The 24878-nt window shown below is 42.5% G+C and overlaps 2 protein-coding genes across 2 annotated transcripts in view; one reads left to right on the plus strand and one right to left on the minus strand.

Annotated features, from left to right (window-relative positions):
- LOC109475443 (zinc finger protein 143-like) overlaps window positions 1-8152 on the minus strand; it is an 11876-nt gene extending 3724 nt beyond the window's left edge. The window contains exons 1-13 of the mRNA XM_019776043.1: window positions 7998-8152; window positions 6045-6227; window positions 5527-5584; window positions 4802-4933; window positions 4306-4398; window positions 3732-3821; window positions 3486-3581; window positions 3182-3282; window positions 2668-2835; window positions 2058-2183; window positions 1475-1676; window positions 920-1099; window positions 296-526 (exon numbers count right to left, since the gene is read on the minus strand). Coding sequence (XP_019631602.1) covers window positions 296-526; window positions 920-1099; window positions 1475-1676; window positions 2058-2183; window positions 2668-2835; window positions 3182-3282; window positions 3486-3581; window positions 3732-3821; window positions 4306-4398; window positions 4802-4933; window positions 5527-5584; window positions 6045-6176 — 1609 coding nt within the window. The 5' untranslated portion in view covers window positions 6177-6227; window positions 7998-8152. The remainder of the gene's footprint in view (window positions 1-295; window positions 527-919; window positions 1100-1474; window positions 1677-2057; window positions 2184-2667; window positions 2836-3181; window positions 3283-3485; window positions 3582-3731; window positions 3822-4305; window positions 4399-4801; window positions 4934-5526; window positions 5585-6044; window positions 6228-7997) is intronic.
- A 1952-nt stretch (window positions 8153-10104) lies between these two features.
- Window positions 10105-19057, plus strand: LOC109475527 (mucin-like protein). The gene is made up of 11 exons (XM_019776168.1): window positions 10105-10165; window positions 12846-12857; window positions 13829-14074; window positions 15115-15309; window positions 15594-15721; window positions 16156-16279; window positions 16411-16618; window positions 16953-17119; window positions 17583-17726; window positions 18210-18378; window positions 18795-19057. Exons 1-11 carry the CDS (start codon window positions 10105-10107, stop codon window positions 19030-19032), a joined length of 1692 nt encoding a protein of 563 aa, XP_019631727.1. The 3' UTR covers window positions 19033-19057.
- Window positions 19058-24878: the final 5821 nt, after the last annotated feature.

A 24878-nucleotide genomic window follows, 5' to 3' on the forward strand; every position in this document is an offset into this window, starting at 1 on the left:
GATTTATAGCTTTAAAATCACTTTCACAACCATCATCGCATTAAAAGAAAGCATAGTAGTACAACTATCAGCAATGTTGCTACTTTGCATCCCAAAGACGAGGGGGTAGTATGTACAAAATTTAATGTATCTTAGAAGATTTATTTCAAAGGAAAAAAAAAATTTGTTACAACTTGCCTTCCTAACAAATTACTTTTACAGATAATTGACTTTAGAAGTTCAGATGTGCATTGCTGAACATGACTTTATAACTCTCACTAGCTCACTCATGCTGTTGTCAAGGTGTGTAAATTACCTGGTGCTGCGTAAAACTGTGCCGACTCCTCGCCCTCCTCCATGGCTTCGTTGTCTCCGTGAGCGGTCCGTTTGTGCATGGCTAGTGTGGAGGTCTGGCGGTAGTTCTTCCCACAGTGGTTACAGATGTAGGGTTTGGAGTGGGTGTGCACCACGTGGTGTTTGTACAGACTGGAGTACTCTGTGAACCGCTTACCACAGCCTTGTACCGTGCAGACGTAAGGCTTCTCACCTGTGTAAAATGTACATACAACATGTGAATAAGCCAGCTGTATAAATTACGTGAATGAAAATTTGAATAAATAAAAAGTTACGAAATCTGGGTTTGTGGGTTTTAAGCCAAAAGGATTCACCTTGTAAAAGGTTTATTTCCAAGAATTTAGAAACAAACAACATAACATTATAATAATTTATATATATATCCACACAGAATACACTTATAGCCTTGGATTCTAAAACTGTACATGTTGTGAATGTCACTCTTTGCTTAGCAGAGTGAAAATACATCATCTTCCACTTTGGTTAGGATGAAACATTGTTGACCATTTTCAACTTAAGCAACTAACACAAGTACACAGGCTTGTACAATGTCATGAGCTATGTTGCATCAAAAATGCGAACGTACCTGTATGAATGCGGGAATGGTTCTTGAAATTAGTTGCGGAAGCGAAGGACCTGCCACAGCCCTCTATGTTACAGATGTAGGGCCGTTCCCCGGTGTGTGTACGGATGTGGACCTTACGGATGTTGGACGTGGTGAAGGAACGGTCACAGCCCTCAAACGGACACTTGAACGGCCGTTCACCTGAGGGTTCATGAAAAAGAAAAAAAACAATGAAGTTTTATCAAACTTAAAAGCTTTTACATTCAACCACCAGTCTAACAAAACGAGAAAAAATCAGATCTCTAACTTTTGTCTGGGAAGTATCTAGAATTTCTGTGTATTTATTGAGATGGTCTGACTTGAGGAATTTGTTGTGACAAGCCTCAATGACTGTGATTGGAGCTGCCATAACTAGTCAAACCTGACCTTCCTGTCAATCTGTAGTTACAAAATCTTCCAATCCATTGCTGGTACTCTACTGAATTCAAATATCTTCAGACACACAAGCAAACCGTCACAAACAAACAACCACACCAAAACAAAATACATCAATACCCAGAGATAATAAATTTGTACCTGTGTGTGTTCGTACGTGTTTCTGAAGATCCCCTGATGTCTTAAAGGCTTTGGTGCAGGTTTCCTCGGGGCATTTGTATGGTTTCTCCCCTGTGTGTGTTCTGGTGTGGCTCTTCAGACCGTAGCCGGTAGCGAAGGCCTTATCACAGCCCTGGTGTTCACACTTGTAGGGACGGTCTCCAGTATGGGCTCTCTCGTGGACCTGGGGAGGGAAGCAACCACAAACTATTGCTACAGTGCAGTTCTTTTTCATTTACAAAAGGGATAAAAAGTTCACAAATCTAATGGTGAAAATTAATCAAGAGAGAGTTCAAATTCTCTACATATATGCTGCAATTGGTTTTACAATTTTCATGCTCACTACAATTACTACATACTAGTATACAAATGTAGGATGAACTGTTCTTTATACACAATGTACATGTATGTTTATGAAAACACTAACAAAACAAAACAAAAATGACACGAATGTAGATAACACGCATGATACCCAACATCCATCTTGTACACATGTACTAGTACACCTTTCTTCAAATGATGACACTAGCTGTTTTACCTACAGAACATGCAGAGGTTCTCCTACCTTGAGATGGTGTGCGGTGGTGTAGAGTCTGCCACATCCCTCAAACTCACAGCGGAACGCCTTCTCACCCAGCTGGGCAGCCTTCATGCTGGTCCTGGGGCCTGGAGACTGGGTGATCTGTAGGATCTGGGAACATGCGGATAACAAGAGTAATTTAAGAGAGGTACAATTATAAATGAAGAAAGTTAAGCTCACTCAAGACCTTATCTATGGTCATGACAGATGCTCAAGTATGTATAGTATTTACAGGTTCATTGTACTGGGAAAGTTCCCCTGCATGTTGCTCTTTTCAATAAGCACAATGAACAGCGAGCCACGTCCTGGGGACTGTGACTATTTCCAGTAACGAGCATGTCAAGTGAGCAACAACTGTCGAGAATTAAACTCCAAACCTCTTAGTCTGGACAGGAACAATGTCCCTATAACCACTGGACTATGCGCACTACACGCTACACTAGAATGATAACAACTGGACAAATGTTAACTATCATATTGGAAATGATTACTTTTTCTCACATCTACCAAGGACTTGGGCTTTTAGTCTTGTTCTAATTAAAGTTTTGCAGTCACATTGAAAGCATGCATGACAAGACATGCTCTCAAAACTCACCCTGGCTTTTTCAAACGTGATGTGAGTCTGATCAGGCAGCAGGGCGGCGGCTGAGGTAGTAGTAGGGGTGGGCACCATGGAGGACCCGTCATCATGGGGGAGGGTGGTGATGGTGGTGGATGTTACCGCACCGTCTGATTGGCTGACGGTCTGATCCCCTCCGCTCACCTAATGATCACAGAGTTGATTGGCTCAAAAAGTACAGTGCTTGATTACATAAGTTAATATTGGTTATTGATGATGTTGCTAAATGTATGCTTTTCCATATCACGAACAATATCCTATTTGTAACTTCTTTAACATAACCACATCTCTGTTCAACCTTTAATTTAGCGCACTGAAGTAGCTGTTTGGTTACCAATTTTTAGCGGGCTCAGTAAACACAAAACCAAAACATGTTACATTTCATGTGGTGATGACAAGAGGACAGAATTCAGTAGTAGTTCAAAGATCTGTTGGGTCAAAACAAACAAAACTTGTGCCCATGTAGAAGCCACAGAGGAAAGACACCTGCCTGTGATGCGTACTGTTCCAGTGCACTGATGGAGGTGGGGTCAACGCCCTCGTCAGAACTGCCTGGCAGGTTGTCCAGACCTGCGTCCCCAGCATGCAACACTGCAGAGTGAGAGAGATGCAAGTTTTTTTTATATATTTAAGGAGTAACATGGACATACACATAAGAGCTAAAATATGCCCCAAATACATGCATATACATGTAAAATTGGATTAACGCTTGCTCTTTATTTCACATGATAGTTTCAAACAGTATGCTCCATGTTCACATGCAGCAAAATAAGACTGGAGAATTTCTGTCTTACCTCCCTCCCCATGCTGTAGCACAGTAGAAGGTGTGTGGATGTACGCTGTGGTGCCATCCTCCAGCTGTACTGCCTGCACTGTGGTACCCTCAAAACCTGACGGGAAAAACACACAATGGGATCACTACAACTTTTACACTCACTCCTACATTCCAAATGACTGCCTGTACATGTACATATCAGTAAGAATTTGTCATATTGCTTCCTATCTAGTATGAGCACTACCGGTATGTGTTGAAGGAGTACCTTTAGGTGCGTGGTGGATGTACGCTGTGGTGCCATCCTCTAACTGTACTGCCTGTCCATCCGACATCTGGAAACCTGTGGGGTCAGGCTCTGTTGAGAAAAAAACAATGGTTATATGAAATCCTTTTCCTACAAATTCACAAAACAAGCTCTAAGAATTCAAAAGTCTTTCTTCACTCATAGTTTCTAAAGAAATAGGCACATTTGTCCCTTAAAACTTTTAGCTGATAATGACAAAGAAAATCATTTGCTGTTAGCTCCAACACAGGCAATGCAACCAGAGATAGCAGTAATGGTAGCGCCCTCTATCAGAACACATGGTAACTGCAGTACAATACAGCAGACAGAACAATATTTTACTCTTTGCGAAGAGGGTAAGTAAGAATTAGTTTCATACATAACAAATTCAATGCATTTTAAACTCCGAAAGCAGTCTTTAGAAAGCCATGACTTCACTATGAATTCTTTGGCCAATGTATTCAACATACTACATTTGTAGTATCTTTAACGGTATTACAGTAACACCTAATTAATTACCATACTAGTATATGAATTTTGAAAGGTAACAGCTAACCTTTCATGGTTGTTGTATCTGCTGGAACAGCCTGTACATAAGCTGTTGTACCATCCTCCAGCTGAATAGCTTGGCCTTCTACCAGTTTCCCATCTGTGAAACCACAGCAAATGTTACAAGTTGAAAAGGTCCCGTCAAAGGCGACAACAAGTAAACTATACTGTACACAATAAAGAATCCTGTACTCCAAATTCCCCAGTAAAACAAAAGCTACAAACTCATTCATACATGGATACATGTGAAGACAATAGAAAGAAGACAATAAATGAATTATGCAGAATACACATACCATTAATCCTAATCACAAGTACATGTAGTACAAAACTTATATTGCTGCACATTGTGTTTCCTACTAATGTTCCAAGTGCATAAATTGAACATGACTGACATAAATGAACTGCATATTGTAAATGCAGGTTATCTTAAATTAAATTTAATCAGAAAAAGCCTAGAGCCACATTCTGTTCTCTTACTACAAAAAAATGCACACACATACCTTTAGTTGGGTTGTGCTGAATGTACGCAGTTGTCCCGTCGGCCAGTGTTACTGCCTGGAGTGACTGACCGTCCACCATGTGCAGCGTCTTGCCATCTGAGGACAGATACATATGTCCGAGGTCTGCACGGGCTGACCGTTAGGACAACAGCAAGACAAACCGTTTACTAAATATGGCGCACTGGTAACCATGGTGACGTCCTTACCTTCACATGACCTTTGACCCACAACATGCATTATTCCTGGACAGCAAATGTTTGTGCATACATGTAATAATGGACATGAAACATGCATTATACCAACCTGCAACAAAATGGTTTAAAACAATAGTACTATTATTTGGTGACTGATGGCTCTAACAAAACCATAGGGTAGAAATAAAAAAAAAAAGAAAGTTGACATATCCTCCATGCATGCAGTGTGTATGCAATGTGAAATTTGCTCCAAAATATGCATGAAGAAAACAAACCTGCTTTTGATAGTTTTATTTACTAAAAATGTGACTTGTTTGAAATAATTGTGTGAGTTAAATTCATTGCAAAGTGTTGGTGAAATACAGACTTGTGACTTGATAAGCAACTAAAAAAAATGGTATAGATGAAATCACAATGTCATGAAAACAAGTTTAGTTCCAACATGACACTGTCAAGCAATATGGAGCACAATATGCATGTGTGTACCTAATGACTAAAGACTAGCATAGTATACCCTAGCCCCCTCCATACCTGTAGATACACCCTCTGCCAGGGAGACAGCTATCTGGTGGTCTTCTGTGCCACCATTCTGGAAAAAAAATCCACAAGTCAGGAAAGTCATATTGAATTTGAGTGACAGTGAATTAAGCTTATTGAATTAAGTTGAATGACATCAGAAAAGTGAACTGGAGCTAGAATAGGATGAACTCCAGGCTACCCCCAACCCAAGTCATGGGAAGGTCCTGAATGTGTGAAAGGTGTTTTGGAAGTTTGATTCAAAATGCTACGAGTCTTGTAGTAGCTTTTTTCTTCCTCTTTTTGTTCCAACTTGTTTCCAAAGTCCTCCAATCACTACCATACATGTTAGTTTCGAATGGATGAAATATAGCCCAAAAATGATGACAAGTCATGATCACACAATACATGTACATGCATCATCATTCACACAATGTCATGATGAAGTTCTATATCTTGTCAATCAAATTCTCTATGTTCTTGGTATAAATGGTCATTTCTGACAAGGTTGCAGTGACTCTTAACTTCCTTACAGCTGTGTGTAGCTGCATGGTGCCGTCCCCTGACTGGGCCAGTAACATCCCGATCACTTCCTGCTCGTTGGTTGCCATAGCGGCAGCATCCAGTGCCTTTGGCTGGCTGTCGTCACTAGTTGCTGCTTCCATGTTGTTGACGATAGTGTAGTGCACTCGCTACCCTGTATGAATCACTTGTCACTACGTGGAAAACAATTTATATCAGATATTGATCAATACAGTACCAGTGAATATGTTCAAGTTCTTAAAAAATAGATGTACAGGCATGCCTCGGGAGTAGCAGTACATGTAACATGTAGTAGTAGACTGGTTTCTTTGTAACTCATAGATCCAAGTATTGTGTGTTATCAATATTAGTGTACATGTGTTTGTGTAAGAATCCAACTTGCAAGCATTTGTGGTTGGTGCTTTTTCTAATGGTGCATGCCTCCTAGCTGGCTGTGTCCTGCTACATGTACATCAGCACAGAAAAGCAGGTAGTGGGAGGCGGATGCCAAATTGCCCTACACACTTCATCTGCTGGGAGATAACACATTTGTGTATGTGTATTTGTGTGTATAGAAGTTGTTTAGTGGTGACGTCGTATTTTGTGTAAACCAACATCACGTTACCTCCTGCAGTCATATTTCCATGTGTTTCATAAACATCAACACATACATTTCACATGACACTTCAACAAAGACTAACCATAATGCTACTACATTTTCGCAATTACAAAATGTTACTAAGCCTTTTATACATTATAGGATCAATCGCAAATCCAACCCTACCCACCTAGCTCACAATTTGCCAGCCTGGTTGGTATTACTTGGGGATGTTTCAAACAAAGCTGCCACGACTTCTACCAACAATGAACAAGTTCTGAATCTTTGATACTACTCCATATTGTATTATTTTTTGCCTCAGGAGTAGCAGTAGCGTTACATGTAGTTTTTTATTTTTTTTAATTTGTTGAAGGATCGTGAGTCCTGGCTTGTGGGACTGCTACATACTAAAACTACCAGTATGTACATCTATGCTACACATGTATATGTAATGCTTCAATATCAACTCTCAAGGCAAATTATATGATTTTGGCCTATACATAAAGCAGCATGATAAGATCAACGACTTATTTTCCTTCCTGGACCAAAATGTGACTGGTCCATCCAACACTATGTTAACTTGTGGAAACTGTAAACCCAGGTAAACATGTATGGCATCAACATTTTTACTTTCCTTTACACTCTTTATTTTACTCTTCACACAAAAAATTGTCTCTGAGTCTGAGACGTTAGGTCTCTCATGCAACACTGTCTTGATCACATCATGGAGTGAAAAATCATGATCACATCATGTGCAAACATATGGATTCTGTTAATAATCTGGATTGAACTTCACTTTGAAGTACAGAATCACAGAATTTTATCAGCATGTATAGATACTATGAGACGGGAAAATCTGTTGCAGCCCCCTCCCCCATAAGGATGTACTTTTTGCGATTCGCACCTACGCCAGATGCCCCCTCCCCCAAAACTAGACTATGGCGAACCAAACATCAGTTTTCTCACTACAGACGTGAGACGAATGAGAAAATGTGACAAAGAACGGTCAAAGTCAACTACAAAATGCATCTTCACACGGTCTTCTCGGGTGCCTGACTGGTAGGGAAGGTCGGGGGAACCAGGCGAGTCAGGAGAGGGTGGGGGAGGCGGATATTTTCTCCCTTTTGGCGTCTACACATCGAAGATAAAGCCGTCTGAGCGGCCAACAACGACCTAGCGCCATTTTGTAACCCATTTCCATCACCAGCAAATTGTCTGGTGAGAAAACTGCGCCAAAATGCCTCCCAGCGCCCTCCACTGCGTTTTTCTCGCCCGGTAGGTCCCCAGTAGCCTTCCCGACCAGTCTTTGGGGCTCTCGAGGCTGTGTGGGAAGGAAAATGGCCTCAATGAACGCTGGGATTCAAACCTGAGTCCGCTCCAGGACCGCCATGCACCAGGGCTGAGCACGATGGGCCGGAAAATCTCCACTCGGCCCGGCAACATGTATAAAACAGGTCCGCAACGAATCACAATAGCCTCTTGTACAATATACATGTTCCTGGTTTACACCGAGAAAAAATGTCTAACATTGAGGTAATTAGCCATTCTGTGGCTTCAGTCTCGCTCAGATCTCGTCACGACAGGTCATATTTACTACATAGAGAGAGATGAATATGTTGTTGAGAGATTATGAGGGGTTTGAGTCAGTTCTTACCGACCACAGGCGTCAATTTTTGACGGAAAGACAGGGTGTCCGTGCGACGTTTGAGGAAACCAACGCCCTGACGTCACCTAGTTGGATTGTGATTTGATGGGAGCGCGGCAAAAAATGGCGCGAAATTCAAATTTTCGTCATTGTGATCAATTCTTAATTAACTTGACAAATAACGTTACCGCTACATCGCGACTCTACATATTGAACAACATTGATACGAACCTCCTGATTGATACGTCATTAGACCTATGGTGATTATCCGCACGCCAACAGTTATGATCCGATGACTCACTTTTTCCCGCATTTCTTTCAACGCCAGGTAGGCATGAACATTACGCTTGTGCGTTGTCGTTAGATTGCCCCTCCCAGCATAGCCAAACCAACGTGTAAAACGTTATTTTATTTAATTGCCATCCACGCATGCCAAATCTGTTCAACAGTTCAGCAGAGGCCAGGCTATCTTTTTCAGCACTCGGTTCCGCTGCGGCAAGCCCAGTCACTCTCAAACCACGACACTGTTCAGATAATCTGTACACAATGCGGTCAACTGTAGACCTGGACCCTAGACCTGTTACATACATGTAGTACTAAGTATTACTGTAATATGCCCGAAAAAAGGGGAAAAAAGGAACTATATTATCACATTCATATATCATCGTCAAAAACTATACTAGTAGTATACGCAGAGCGGGGTAGTTATCCATGGAGATTCGAGCATTTAAATTCCACTGGTTTAGACAATTTGATGTTATAACTTTGCCAGCAAAAACACAATGGCCTGCATGTTTCTGGGCTTGATGTTCGTCAATGCACCGAATTCGAACGCACGAAAGTTCGTTATCATGACGAGGATGAATGTCGAGTGACGCGCGAGTATTTTGTGTTTTAAGCGGACGCGCGAACGACCTTGAAGGGGTCCCGCGTGCTCTTTTGCGTAAAGCGTAATCGGCAGTTTTAATTCGACGTAGAGCTAATTGGCGCATTTTGCGTAGAGTGTAATTCGCCGTTTTATTTTACGTAATGCGTTGTAGCTACCCGAAATTTATCGTAAAGCGTATACGCACGTACCGAGATTAAAGGAGCCCTTGTTTGTAGGCGTTAACAGGTTACAAGGGTCTCATGCCAAGTGAAGCGGTGTTAAAACGACCTTTCAGGATCAAAGATGCACACCTGTGTATGATAACACATACGTGCGTTATAGCACGTCAAACGACATCCATCTTAATTTACGATGTATGACAAGAAGGCAACTACAAGAACAGAATCTAGAACGTACGCGCTCAAAATGCCGGGTCTTCTCTTCTAGTTTGGCGCCTTTTCCACGGCATTAAATGCAGGCAGCCGAGCGTCAAAAATTAGATTTGTTTTACCATTTGTTTGACTTGTATAATCGGTAACCTCATAAGTTTGGATATGATTAAAGATGTAAATGTATCAATTGAAAGATAAAATACACAAAATACACTTAATTGCCCTTTTGTTGTATATTCGATGACAAATTGAGGAAGAAGATTATACCACATCATAACGTGACGTCGCCTAGCCTAGTAAAATCCGTAAAACACTGCGGTAAAACAAGGGAGCGTATGCGTATGCAAAAAGAAAAAAGGAAAACACAAAAAGTGAATCTTGCGACAACAGGGAAACGCCTATAAAAGGGCTCTCTGTGTCATGACATTTAAAAACTGGTTTGGGTTGGGTTAGAAGGGCTGTCTATTTATAAAGTCCATGCGGAGCCTTGAACTCATTTTGACGCGTTGGACTGAAGACGGTGAAACATTCTTGAGAAGAAAAAAAAACGAACTTCGGATAAGTCGCAATGCTGAAGACGTCTGTCTGGGCGTGGGTTGTTCTCCTTGCTGCCCTTGGAGGTAGGGACCGTACGTCTAATTACTAGTAATATGATGCACAATTTGAAGTTATGTTAATAGCATTAGTATCGACGCAAATATTACTGCATTCATTAAATAAGATCATCTGTGGCTGATTTTGAGCCGATTTAATTTCCGCTACTTTTGTTCCGATTCCCAGCCCACCGAAGGATCTAACTCGCCCAAGTGTCATATCGGGGCCCCATACTCACTCCGTGAAACTATTTCAGGATGGGGGCCTCAATATACAAATTCAATGGCACTCGGGCTAGGGTCTCAAATCTCATATGCAAGGTGTTTCTGTCTCAAAAGTTGGCTTGTAGATAAGTACTTAAGTTCAATTAGCAATGTTTGTGAGCAGAGGGCGACAGACCCTTAATTTCGGACGGCAGCGTAGGGTTTTGATTGTCTAGTTGTTGTAGTTTAGCGCTAGCGTTCAACAGAACAGACCTGTGTTTTTGTATACCCAAATGAACAAATCATATCTAAAGCTAAGGCGGTCCACGATGTTTTTGCTACCCTGCCGACGAAAACCATTCAAACCCGGCTTCTAGTAGGTTTGCATTGTTCTGATATACATAGAATACTACATGGTGTATTCCGTATCGCCCGAGGTACCAGTCCGACCGCGGGTCGGAACGCCCGACGGCCGAAAGCCGGAGGGAGATCCGATCCGCGGGAGGGCTGGGACCGTGGGTGATGCGGAATACACGGTGTTGTATCGTACGGGGTGAATCCGCGCCGAACGCAGAGACAATTTTGCATGCACTTTAATAGTCTGTGTAACGCAAACTATGCCGTCCGCGGCTTAAATGGCCCCTCCCCGCACTGCGGCTGGATGTTGGGCGGCCGGCAACCGTAAGTAAGCGGCTAGCACTTGAAGTGCTACAGCGTGTTTGCGTGCTCCCGAATCCGTTGGATTCCGTACGGAGGCTGTACTCACCACTTACGGATCCCAAAAATTTGTACCAGTTATCTACCCTTGTTGTTTCCTCTTTGCCATACATTGTACCAGTTACAGTTGTTGAGCAATAAAGTTGATTTGATTTGATAGCCGATATAACCGCCCCTCGGCGCACTATGATACATCAGTTCACAGGCACGCGGCGCGGCAACAACAGGCTATATTACACCAAACGACTTGTTACATCTAACTTTTGATGAACATCGAACTCTAAACATTGTTTAAAGCTATCTAGAGATGATGCCACTATATTTCACTACCGGTATGGTAGTTTAGACATTCGATAATTTCACCAGCTGACGTATCAGATCTAGACGCTCAGGATTTTGTCAAGGACACCAGATATGCCATACGTCTATCCTTTTGAAGTTCGCTGATGTGTACACATATAAGGAAGATTAATATCGGGTGACGCACAAGTAATTATGTGTCATTTTGTAATCATTGTTCAGGCGGAGGCGCGCACGGGCCCGAAGCCCTGAATCTGACCCACGTGACCCGTTAGTAGATTGGTGTGATTACCTGATAACATCGAGTCACGCATATATCCAGCCAATTGTCTTAATAGATGATACGACGGTCAGGATGTATGATAAGAAGGTAGCTACAACAATAGGTTTATCAGAGGTCGGCCCTTGGTATGGATTCCTTAAAACATCGAGTCACGCATCTCTCCAGGCAGCCACTTAGACTGACTACAGCTATCTGTAAGATTGCATCGGAACGCAGGATTTTAGGCGTTAACAGGTTACAAGGGTCGAGTACCAAGTGAAGTGATATTTCAAACGACCTTTTAGAAAGCAGAGATGCACACCTGTGTGATAACACTTGCGTATAGTAGGGTATTTTGCACGTCAAACAACATTCATCTTAATTTAGGATGTATGATAAGAAGATCTAGACAACTTCAACACTAGTCGGCCTTGGTTCTCCTACTTATGCAGACGAATGTTACTCGTAGTTACTTCATCCCATGTACAGTACGCATGTACTGTATGTCAATGTATTAATTTTGATAAGAATATACCGCGTGCTGCAAAAGACGACATCTACTACTATACGTTCTTGTTTGTATAATGGTCCTCGAGTAGTAGAAAAATACAGAACGTATAAGTTTGAATATTCTCAAAGACAGCCAAACAAATATTGTTTGATATGAGAAAATATACAGAAAAGCACGTATTGTAAAATGGATATCTGAATGGTTTACAGTGCAACTTTGACCGCACTGTGCATTCTACCAACGTTTCCAAGTACAACATATAGTTTACTACAGCTTTACTACAAAACGCCATTACAACACACTGTTTCCAAGAGAATGTGATATCGATAAAATCGAAATAGATTACGAATCCCCCCATTGCATTTCATACTTCTAACAACGTACATTTTGGTCGCATCAATATATACAGCTGTAACAACAGTAAGTGCAAATGGAGGATCTGGAATGCAAACGGCCGTCATGCCAACGGTCATGGGTAAGTGCAGCTTTTTGATTTTTATAATCTGTCATGATGTGTCATTCAAAGAGTAGAACTGGTCTGCAATACACTCGACATATTGTCCGCCCTGAAAACGATCTAAATGACTCCAGAGGTTTTGATGCAATTGACATATTAACGTCTATTAAATACATAATATCCGGGAAAACATTTGTACAGCCTTTGAATGTGTTTCAAACTTTTTAAAATTCATTTCTGATTCTATCGTTATGTGTTTTTTCAGCTACCATGCCTTGTGTGCCAGGTAAAAAACGTCATTTATTCTTCTACTCAATCATTCTGTTAAGAAACAATTTCATCGTAGAGATTACCCATTCCCACCATATACATCGGCTTTATTGATGTTTTGCACTTTGTGTACCTGTGTAACGTCACCTGACTGCATCTAATATACGCATTTTTCCAATTTGTTTGTTGCTAACCTGATTTTTGTCTTCTTTCTTTCAGTAAATGGAGGCTGGTCCGTAACCGTTGGTTGGTTTAGGTTCCAATTCGGTCGTTGGGGCGTCACGGTGTGCTTTTTCCGCCGTGTCTGTAACAACCCGGTGCCGCAGTGTGGTGGAGCTCCGTGCCGGGGAAGAGAAATTTGGGCTCTTTGGGTCATCATCAGATGTCCAAGTTCGTCTGCTTTTTTTTCTTGCTCGTAAGGCCATGATGATTTGACTACTAATGTATGGATGACATCCGCCCGCGCATGAATTTTCGTCCGTTCCAAAAAAGTTTTTGGCTATACTGAAATGGGCAAATATATGCCGTAAATTGCAAAAAAAAAAAAAAATACTAGAAACAATTGCAAAGTCAAAGAAAACAATGTAAAGAAATTGTGATGAAGAATCCGTTTTTCGCCATACCATACTCTGGTTTTAAATTAGTTATTTGCTAAACCTTCTTAACCACGTACATATTTCACAATGAAGGCCACTTTTCTTTGCCAAACTTTTTTTTTAATTCGCACGCTTGCATCAGTTTTGGCGAGGATGGCATCCATATAATCAAATATATATGGCCTCATCAGTAAATCTTTCTTCGGAAATTTGGTGAATTCAAGCTAGCTATAGATCTGCCATGTTGCTGAAATATGCGCCTAATAATCAGTACCACACATTGAAAGCTTTTTGCAGCTTTCTCGCGTCTATCTCGCGCGTGATTTGAATGGAATAAAATCCCTGTGAAAGCAACGGGGTTGTTTTATGTCTTCCTCTACAGATTTTATTGTGATAATCTTCATCCGTGGAGATCCGCACTTCACAACCATTGACGGCAGAGAATACACATTTAACGGTCTTGGAGAGTACTGGTTGGTTAAGGCACTGGAGAGTGAATTTCTCGTCCAAGGCAGGACAAGAAAGGCTGTTGGCTCTGACGGGTTAGAGACAGACGCTACAGTCCTCAGCGCCATTGCTGCCAAGACGTCTACTTCATCTTCTGTTCAAGTCAATCATGATGAGGGCGGTAAGACTTTTCAAACCAAATAGTGTATGGGAGATCTTGAGAGAACATACCATAGTTACCATATTGTTCCTTATTTCCTATTTGACCCACGTGTGCACTCTCATAAGCGTAAAAAAACTTACGACTTATTCCGGTACAACAGCTCAATCGGGTAGAGAGCTCGCTTTGTCACCGGGAGCACCGGGAGTTCAAACCCGGGCCGGGCCATACCAAAGACTTAAAAAATGGTACATACTGCTTTCTCTGCTTGGCACTCAGCATCTGTGAGAAAGAGTGTGGGAAGGTCAAACACACAACACTACCAGCAGGCTAGGCCCCTGCTATAATGCTTGCACAACTGTGTGGCCCAAGGGCTACAGAAATGGAAATTGGCCCCACCCCTATGCTCTGCACAGACTAGAACCTTTATTCCTTTATACTACCTTCAAGGCACATTTGTTGATACCCTCTCCTAGACCGACTAAACATATTTGTTTATGTCCTTATTTGGAAAATGCAGAGTTTCGTCTGTTCGTTGATGACGTATTCACCCCGGAGTTCAACGACCTCGCGGCAGACCAATTCTTGGTTTTTACTGACGTCATGATCTCCAAAGGAACGAACGGATCTGTTGTGGCCGAGTTCTCGTCAGGTTATTTCTGTTCCCATCTTTTAAATGTAAATGGTATAAGGAAATATTGAAGCGTTACTGAACTATTGAATACAAATCTGTTTGCATTGTGGACGAGATTGAAATAGGAAGCATTGGCACTGACGATTTCATATAGAAGCATCTTCCAATATGTAAAAGTCAGGTCAAGTCAAAATGTTCAAAGACATCAAAAGTCTCGACACACAAACACAGAAAATGTTCCAAGAAGCACCTTTAAAAAGTTTAGACCCATCTTACTTGTTGCTTTTATTATTCAACGTACGAAGAGGCGTCCTAATAAGGGTTTCAAATGTCAGATAGTCACGTGCACACTCAAAGACGACAGAGATTGGTGCTTGGACCAAGTTAACGTGTAAACCATGAGAATCCCTACATCTGAACTCCACAGGTGCCAGACTGGAAGTTTTTGAGAAGGCCGGGATTCCTGCTACGATGATGCACCTTCCGAACGACTACATGGGTCAGACGAAAGGGCTGATGGGAGTTTGGAATGGAGACCCGAATGATGACTTCACCCGCCCGGATGGCACAGTCCTCAGTCCCAACGCCACTGATCAGGAAATCTACAACTGGGGACTTTTATGTGAGCTCAATCATGATTTCAACTTTTTATAGTCACAGATTAATGGTAATAAATAAATGTACAGTTCGGCCGTCATGACATTTACTGAATGATGTTATGATAGAAAGGATGGGTCCTGGAAACAGTCATGTCTGCTAAAAAGGTTTGAATAACGATCGGCATAAATCGCCTCTCCTTTTTAATAGACACTCAAATAACGAAAGGTAGATGAATGAACACTTGTGTAAGTAGTGACAGTGCCTTTGCTACTTGTTGATGTAACGTCCTTCTATCATTTTGAACAGGGGAGATTACCGAGGAGGAGAGCATCTTCCACTACGGAGACCAGACTTACGCCGACTTCCACAACCAGGACCCGTCCTACGTCCCCATCTTTGAGCCAACCTTTGATGACCCTGCACTTGAAGAAGAGGTATGCCGGACTTTTTCTCTACCCTTATCAACGGCTATGTCTAGTATCTTAAGGTTCAGCATTATTTTAGGTATTTAGAACGGGTATTTTTGCTTGCTGGAGAGGGCTTCAAATCATTTTTACAAATTTCTAATTAGATGAGGGTTGGTCTTTGCAGGTTGTTCAGTCATATCAACTGCAAAGATCAAAACATATATTCGCAGGACGCGCGCGCGTACGTTGATATAGTAATGTGGACTTTCGTGTTACTTTTCTTAGCTCAAATCGTCAACTACTTAATAGTCCGTCAGTTGATAGGCCAGGAAACTAATAAAGTATTCCAAGTATCAAATTAATGAGAAAGAAGAGAGTGTAGGTTTGTAGGATATACCTGCGAGCGGGATTTATGTACCCAGTATTCTGAATATTCAGAATCATTTTGTTTTCGTGGACAGGCTCTGCAGGTATGCGGCGACAACAGAGAATGCTTGTATGATGCCTCCGTTACCAGAAATGTCACGATTGGAAAAGGGACCATGGAGGCCAGAGATCAAAGCATCAGGATCAGTGAAGAGCTTGGTGAGTTGTAAATATATGATATTATATGAATTATAATCACCAGTGTTCGTGACTTAAACCGCTCCCAGGAACCCAGGTTAAGAGTAGTCTAAGTCATGCAGTCTAATCTGTTGAACACTTCTCCGCTTCAGTGAATTCTCCTCCGATCATCGAAGGCCCTCTCAGCATTGACGTAACCGTTGGAGAAGTCGTGACTTTCTCCTACACTGCCACCGACCTGGCGGGTGACCCTGTCACTATAGCCGCGGAAAACCTTCCGCCTGGAGCCACCTTCGAGTTTGACGGCAGCAGGGCAACAGTCACATGGAATGTCGCCGACTATGACGGCCCGGCCATGAGGTAAACAGCATAATATGTTTAAGCTGTTAGATGCGTATCGAATGATATTATACTCGCGCAATACTCTTGCGAGTGGCTGTCACAAGTTGCTGTCACACTAAAATGTATTCTTTAATATGAAAATATCAGAGATGTCAATGTTGATAGATGCATACGCACTTAACACTGTAATTGAGGTTTAACTTATACCAACCATGCAATACAAATGCAACAACTGTGCTAGTTGGATAAAATAGAGTTATCTGACAGCTTTCTTCATTGTTTGGTTAATGTATCTAGACTCTATTGCTAATCTCTATTTGCTCATCATTTATCTATCCTATATCACACCCAGCTTCATCGCGACCAACTCCCGCGGTCAGACCACGCTCTACATCCCACAAGTCAACCTGTGTAAGTGTCAGAACAGCGGTGTGTGTGACTTCGACACTCTGGCTGAGGGGGAGGATGAAGACGGAGATCTGCGTGTTGTGGCTTGCATTTGCCCACCTGCATACATAGGTAAAATCTCACTCTCTCTTAGTCACAGCCTCATGTTTATCAGTGATATGTCAGAATCACCTTGTCCCATCCTTATATTGAGGGTCGGCGACCATGGTCGCTTGAGGCACAAAACTACCACGGTGGTAGCCAGCGACATTTGGCTGATGTGTTACTCCGAAGGGCGGTTATACAGTCTATACAGATACAGATACAGAGCCGGCGGAAACTACGGAGGACGGCACCCTGGACACAGGCTATACTGCTACCTCCAGCCAGCACTATTGTTTTTTATTGTGTGTAATAATGGGCCACATTGTGTTCATTTTTCCTTCTCGAGCTCGTTTTTTACCTTTCGGGTTTAAATTACAATTTTCCAGGCGAGTAGGAATTCCAGCGAGTTTTCTGTAGCAGAGTACCATTGTTTTAAAAATGCTTGATACGTGCAGAACCCTCCTAAACGTTTTATACAAATGTGCTCCAGGTCAGTTCTGCGAAGATTTTGACGAGTGCGCGGCCGGCACAGACGACTGTGGAGAAAACACGGTGTGTGTGAACGACTTTGGAGGATATCACTGTGAGTGCGTGACTGGCTACTATCCCAATTCTGATGACAAGTCGTGCCGAGGTAAGATCATGCAACGTAAATTCGCAGAACGAACACATTCATGCATTTTTAAACACTGGAAAAACTGTCGCGATCGCTTGGTCGATATATCAACATTTGCCTACATGTATCTGCCTTTCACAGCGGCAATGTGTGTGAGCGTTTGAAGCCAATGCAGTGCATGCAGATCTAGAATTAATGCCAGCTGAAAGCTACTCATCTAATTCTTGAAGATGCCAATTTCTTACTCATCTGTTATGGCGACTGTCGCTATACCGAGACTGGCAAACTGTATTCCTATCATTGCACAGATTTGCTTTTGTCTGTCTGTCTGTCTGTCTGTTTGTTTCTTTATTTCTTTGTATTTGGAACAGACAAGGCCAGATTCTTTTGCAGGCACAAGTCAATTGGGTGGCCAGACATAGGCAACCCGTGAGTGGAAAAGAAAACTGAGCAAGCCAAATGACGTACTTGTTAATGAATCTTACCATGTTTTGCCTCCAGACTGCCCCGATGGATACAGGAGGTACAGGGACGGCTGTTTCCGCTTCTGGGGCGGGAAGAACGCTAAGAGCTACAGTGACGCCAGGCAGGTGTGTCAGCAGGACGGAGGGGACATCTACATGTGGAGGGATGCTGCTGCTGTCGCTAGACTCAAAATCAAACTGATCAGGTTAGTAGTAGTAGTAGTAGTAGTAGTAGTAGTAGTAGTAGTAGTAGTAGTAGTAGCATGGAGGTAAAAGAGAAACTACCTCCATGGTAGTAGTAACGTTAGTAGTAGTAGTAGTAGTAGTAGTAGTAGTAGTAGTAGTAGTAGTGGTAGTAGTAGTAGTAGTAGTAGTAGTAGTAGTAGTAGTACTGTAGTACTGTAGTAGTAGTAACAGTCATAACAGCCAGACTAGCGCTATAGCTTATAATAGCGACACTTGAAATGATTGTTTGGTAACTATTGAAACTTTATCGATAGTATGTGAGTGAATCAGCAAGAAATGTAGGTTTTGGGATGGTAACGTTCTAAAACAAGTGATCCTATAAAACATATAAAGAAGTAACTTCATACAAGGCACGATTTCTACTTGTCCCTTTCAGCGATGACTCCCCAAGTCTGTGGATAGGCCTGAGTGATGAGGACCTGGAGGGAACCTGGCTGTGGGCTAACGGGATGGCCTTGGGTGGAAACGACTTTACCGACTGGTTCCCCGACCCGCCCGTCAACGCGGAGGAGAAGGACTGCGCCGTGGCACGGCAGGCGGCCCAGTACCGCTGGAGGGCCGCGCGCTGCAACAAGCCCAAGGCTTTCATCTGCCACGCCCCGCGTGCTCCGTGAGCAAATAGCGCATTGACATTGTCAACATCTGATAGTGAGGAAGTGTGTGTTTACAGTGTCTCTGTAAACAGCGTGAATCAAGATTTACATTCTTGTCTTCATATCTTCCTTTCTTGATTTCTTTCTTTTATCATCTTGCAAGTTTCTTTCCTTTTTTTCCTTTTTAGTAGGCCCGCTTTAGCTTGTAGAAAATCTGATAGAGTAATCTATGCTATAACTGGAATCGTCGTCCCTGGCGTAGTTTTGCGCTCTTAGACAGATTTTCGTTCTTTATTAATTACTACTTTTTCATATCTTTTTATTTTAAGACTTGTAACATTGTTACCGAGATATATGGTGATGATAGCTAATCTCCAAGCAGATGTGAGATCTGACTCAGTCACAGTGTTTTTTTGCAAACTATTCGTCTTCATTGTAACAGAAGGGGAATAATTAAAATGTGTGCCACTAAAACGTTCAAGAGCATACGTTTTCAACACTACGACTGAGCGACAAGTATAGATCCTACATCTGCTGGAGATTTATAATAGGTAGCAGGTCTGTTCTGTAATTTCGATTACTCAGATGTTACTCAGATAACCCATATATATGGGTTGCACATTCAGTACCATCTATATAGTGTCCTGTATATGTATAATTTGGTGGTACTTCTCGTGCAACGAATCACACCGCAGCGAAACGCAATGAATGCAGAACGTCACCACGGGGCAAAAGAAGTCAAGGGTCTGTGACCTGATTATGACGTCAAACTACATGAAAATATTGTGCAAAAATTGCCAACAGGACAAGGGTTAATTGAAAAACACAAATTCTGTGTCCGTCTCTTATATTTAACTACCTCATGATGAAAAAGAGAGGAGAGAGAATGGTAAGGTTATTGGTAAGGTTATTGCGACATGAAACCATGGAAGTATGAAAAAGTTTAGGGCCTTTAATAGGATACTGTTCTGACATTTTCTATTTTACTTTTCATAAAAAAACTTGCTCCCATCCGAATGGGGTAAATTTAATACATAAGTCTAAAGATAAAGCCAAAGCCAGCATAAAGGCTGGATGAGGTACGTAGCGAGAACGCCTNCGGGGGGGGGGGGGGCGTCATCAATCTCCCATTGTGAAAGGCCGTGTCTAAACGGAATCACCCAAGGCGGTTTACATGTGGTTTACCCCGAAGCCGGTTTCAAGTGGCTCCATCTGAACGCTCCGAAATCACATTGAAAGCTCCTCGATCCCAAGCCACTTCTAGAGGTGGTTTCGAATCGGTTTCCCCGCATCGCGATTTGCGTCTGAACGCAATGTGATTTCAATGCGACTTCGCCTGGTCATGGATTACGGAGTGATATTTCTTTTTTTACATGCAATACCAACTTTTACGTGGCAGCAACTTAAAGAGCAGTAATGGTCAAATAATGTGTCCGTTCTAGGGCGAGCTTCACCGCCTCTGGCGGGACCACGTCGGCATTCGGCCGAGATACGCTGGGAGGGGGGCATCAGCAAGCAGGTCGTTGACCTCTGAGTCTCTGACATTAATAACACGACACCTTGTGTGTTATCATCAAACAGCAATAAATGTAGCTCAAGCGCATTATGTTCGGACACGGTTTCGCAGGTGTGTGTGGCACGTGGACCAGATGTGAGGAATGTGAGTTACCCGAATCGCGGTTTGGGTGATTCCGTATAGACACGGCCAAATACCTAGCGGGAAACCTAGCTGAGGCGGGCGGGAAATGGGCTCCTGCAGCCCCGAGGAAAACCCGCCCCGCCAAGCACGATGAGATTGGATATCAGGCTAGCTACTGTTAGGGCTTAACATCACTACTCATTGACAATTACTCCGACTTAAGCCGTGTTTAAGTGAAATCACCCAAGGCGGTTTACATGTGGTTTACCCCGAAGCCGGTTTCAAGTGGCTCCATGTGAACGCTCCGAAATCACATTGAAAGCGCCTCGATCCCAAGCCACTTCTAGAGGTGGTTTCGAATCGGTTTCCCCGCATCGCGATTTGCGTCTGAACGCAATGTGATTTCAATGTAACTTCGCCTGGTCATGGATTACGGGGTGATATTTCTTTATTTATATACAATACCATCTTTTCCGTGGCAGCAACTTAAAGAGCAGTAATGGTCAAATAATGTGTCCGTTCTAGGGCGAGCTTCACCGCCTCTGGCGGGACCACGTTGGCATTCGGCCGAGATACGCTGGGAGGGGGGCATCAGCAAGCAGGTCGTTGACCGCTGACATTAATAACACGACACCTTGTGTGTTATCATCAAACAGCAATAAATGTAGCTCAAGCAAATTGTGATCGGACACGGTTTCACCAGATGTGAGGAATGTGAGTTACCCGAATCGCGGTTTGGGTGATTTCACTTAAACACGGCTGTGGACGGCTTAGTGTGACGGACACTTATTATATATGCACTGTACGCCCGTCAGTCAGCGCTCGATATGACGTCTTCAAAAATACACATTAACGCAGTCATGCAATGGACGCAGCACGACCGCCGTATTACGTGCAAGCAATTATGTGCACTATTTAAGGTGTTCCATTGTTCTTGAAGGTCCCACAGAAAAGCCCAAAGTTTACATTTTGACCCAAGGAACCTTTGGTGATTCACTAAAAGTATTTTGGGATGTTTCGGCGTAATATGCGTGGCTACTATTTGAAAATTTGGTATACATGGTACCGGTGATCGGCACAGACTTGGCAACATTGTTACAACCTATGTTGCCATGATGCCCCCCCCTCCAAAAAAAGTTAAAATATACGTTTTGTTACACAGTATATAGAAATGTAACGCAACAAATATCACAAGTGCAGTGGCGGATTTCAATACAGTATTGTTGGCTTCCAGACTAACTACAAGCCTACATATATTGTGGTACCATGTAACAGGTTATTCGTTTGGGAGGAACCAATGTCAGTCTGCCCCTTTTGACCTCTTAACATGTGACATTCACGACGTACGGCTCAACTAGAGACCGGCCCATGTCCGTGGCGTCCGTACTACGTCTGTACTGACTTTTACTAGTTGTCTGTACTGACCTTTACTCAAAATCCCTAAATAACTTTAAAACCTTTTCTATATGATCTTACTTAGAAAAATCAGAAATGGTCTGCAAAAAAATTGGTATACCGCGACTCTTGGGTAGTTGATTTGTACATTTTTATCATTTTTTGTTGGAGGGGGGGGGGATTGCACCTTGGAAATGTGATCTTTTCATGACCTTATCATGCCATATCTTAAACTTTTTCCATGTAATGCTGAAACAGAAGAAATTAAAATACAGATCAAAATGTCTACAAACGTGTCTTATAATGTGGCAAACCACGAATTCGAATTAAATATTTTGTGGGTTTTCTTCTTTTGTATCTTGAGAGTAAGTAGAAACCTAAAATGTCCAGAGGACACTCTTTTAAACAGTAAGCCAACAACTACAGTCATTTCTAAACTGGCCAACTAACATTAACATCATGTCGAAAATCATTAATCTTGTCCAAGACAAATGTTGACTTTATTTAACGCAACATAACGTTAAAAATAAAACGGGCGACATCAGTAGAACTAGAAGATTTCTAGATGACGTTTTTGTTTTAGTTTTACGCGTTTGGAAGAGCCTGGGGGGTCTGTACCTGACGTTATCTTGGGCGTATCGGGTTTGGAAACTAATGAATTGAAAGTAATAGATTTGGCTTTATAAGTGTCTTTGGACACATGCAAATTCCACAGACGGTGTTGACATGAAGACGGTAGCAAAGTAATCTTTTTATGAAGATTGAAAGAAATCGCCATCATGAAGACGTCTGTATTGATGTGGCTTCTTGTCCTAGCTGTACTTGGAGGTATGGAAAACTTCTTCCGTGTATAGTTGCCTAACAATTCATTGTAAGCGCAGGTAACGCGTACTGCGAAGGAATAAGGCATGTTTTATTTCTGGAGACAATTTTTGGTTTAAGCGGTTCATCGATAAATTAAGACGTAAGAACGCAGACAATTCAGAGACAGGGACACGGAAAACTCGGAGACCGGCGATGGGTTTGTTTGTCTAGAGTCATTTTGCTCATAGGGTTTCTTAATACCGATCAAGCTAAGTGGCTTTTTGGTCAACTGCCTCCACGCTATTTGGCGTTAACGGGGCCACCGCAGAGTGTAAAATCGAAGCCCATGGCCGTCGAGTCTGCGAGGAACATTTGCGGCAGTAAAGCCCCCTCGAACAATGTCCCCCCTCCCAAGCATGGTTGAAAGTCGGAACAAGGTCGGCTGTGGCTAGCTGGTGTTCGAGGAGGTTGGCTTGGCTACTGGGAGACTGCGCCAACGGAATGTTTCAGATTTTTTATATATTCGGGTCTGAATATAACGTTAACTATATATCGTTAGATTCGTCCATGGTTAGCTAGTGGTTGGCTAGTGTAGGTCAGCTGTGTTCGGGGTCCAAATTCACACAAATTCAACTCATATTGGATCGAGACGATTCGTAAAGAAAGGTAGGAGTGGTCTACATTTGGTCAGACTAATCCCGAACTTCAGCCAACCTTGGCCGACTCGTGGTCGAGGGACCGTTCTTCTGTATCTTTCAAAGTCAAGGGCTTGAATACAATCGGTGTCTTCTCGCATTCGGGCGGCAATCTGGCGCTCTTTTAGGTCTAAAAATTCGTTCGTTAAAACTGCACGGCCGCGCGGCCCGGGCAGAGCCTCTTCTGTACGAAGATGGGCGTGTCCGGCGCGCGCCGTGCTGTTGTCGGGGGGGCAGGCTATGCATGATCGGGCGCGCGGGATTTCCCCTGTTAGATCAAGTTGCCACCTGGGTTGAACATAAACATATGTCATCCTTTGTGAGTTTGCGTCGTTTATAAAGCTTTTTTCGGGTATCTTGTAGTGGATCTTTTCGCATGTAAAGAAACGGTGATATCTAAAAGAGTAGAGGTAGTGTTCTCACCCTTTGTGATTATGAAATTCGACAATTAATCGTCCGGGGGGAATTGACAGTGTGACGGACACTTATTATATATATGCATTGTACGCCCGTCAGTCAGCGCTCGATATATGAAGTCCTCAAAAATGCACATTAACGCAGTCATGCAATGGACGCAGCACGACCGCCGTATTACGTGCAAGCAATTATGTGCAATTTAAGGTGGTCCATTGTTTTTAAAAGCCCAAAGTTTACATTTTGACCCAAGGAACCTTTGGTGATTCACTAAGAGTATTTTGGGAAGTTTGGGTGTAATATGCGTGGCTACTATTTGAAAATAAAAACTTGGTATACATGGTACCGGTGATCAGCACCGTCTTGGGAAAATTGTCACAACCTATGTTGTCATGATGTCCCCCCCCCCTTAAAAGTGAAAATGTACGTATTGTTACACAGTATTAGAAATGTAATACGCAACAAATATCACAAGTGCAGTGGCGGATTTCAATACAGTATTGTTGGCTTCCAGACTTACTGCAAGCCTACATATATTGTGGCACCATGTAACAGGTTATTCGTTTGGGAGGAACCAATGTCAGTCTGCCCCTTTTGACCTCTTAACATATGACATTCACGACGTACGGCTCAACTAGAGACCGGCCCATGTCCGTGGCGTCCGTAGTACGTCTTTACTGACTTTTACTAGTTGTCTGTACTGACCTTTACTCAAAATCCCTAAATAACTTTAAAACCTTTTCTATATGATCTTACTTAGAAAAATCAGAAATGATCTGCAAAAAATTGGTATACCGCGACTCCTGGGTAGTTGATTTGTACATTTTTATCATTTTTGTTGGGGGGGGGGATTGGCACCTAGGAAATGTGATCTTTTCATGACCTTATCATGCCATATCCTTAACTTTTTCCATGTAATG

The sequence above is a fragment of the Branchiostoma belcheri genome, unplaced genomic scaffold, assembly GCF_001625305.1.
Source record: "Branchiostoma belcheri isolate BF01 breed outbred unplaced genomic scaffold, Haploidv18h27 scaffold34, whole genome shotgun sequence".
Lineage (NCBI taxonomy): Eukaryota > Metazoa > Chordata > Leptocardii > Amphioxiformes > Branchiostomatidae > Branchiostoma > Branchiostoma belcheri.

Coding starts and splice junctions, on each gene's coding strand:
- LOC109475527 (XM_019776168.1), top strand. CDS start 10,105: ATGCTGAAGACGTCTGTCTGGGCGTGGGTTGTTCTCCTTGCTGCCCTT. Junction 15,722..16,155: donor ACCCTGCACTTGAAGAAGAG/GTATGCCGGACT, acceptor TTTCGTGGACAG/GCTCTGCAGGTATGCGGCGA. Junction 17,120..17,582: donor TTGCCCACCTGCATACATAG/GTAAAATCTCAC, acceptor AATGTGCTCCAG/GTCAGTTCTGCGAAGATTTT.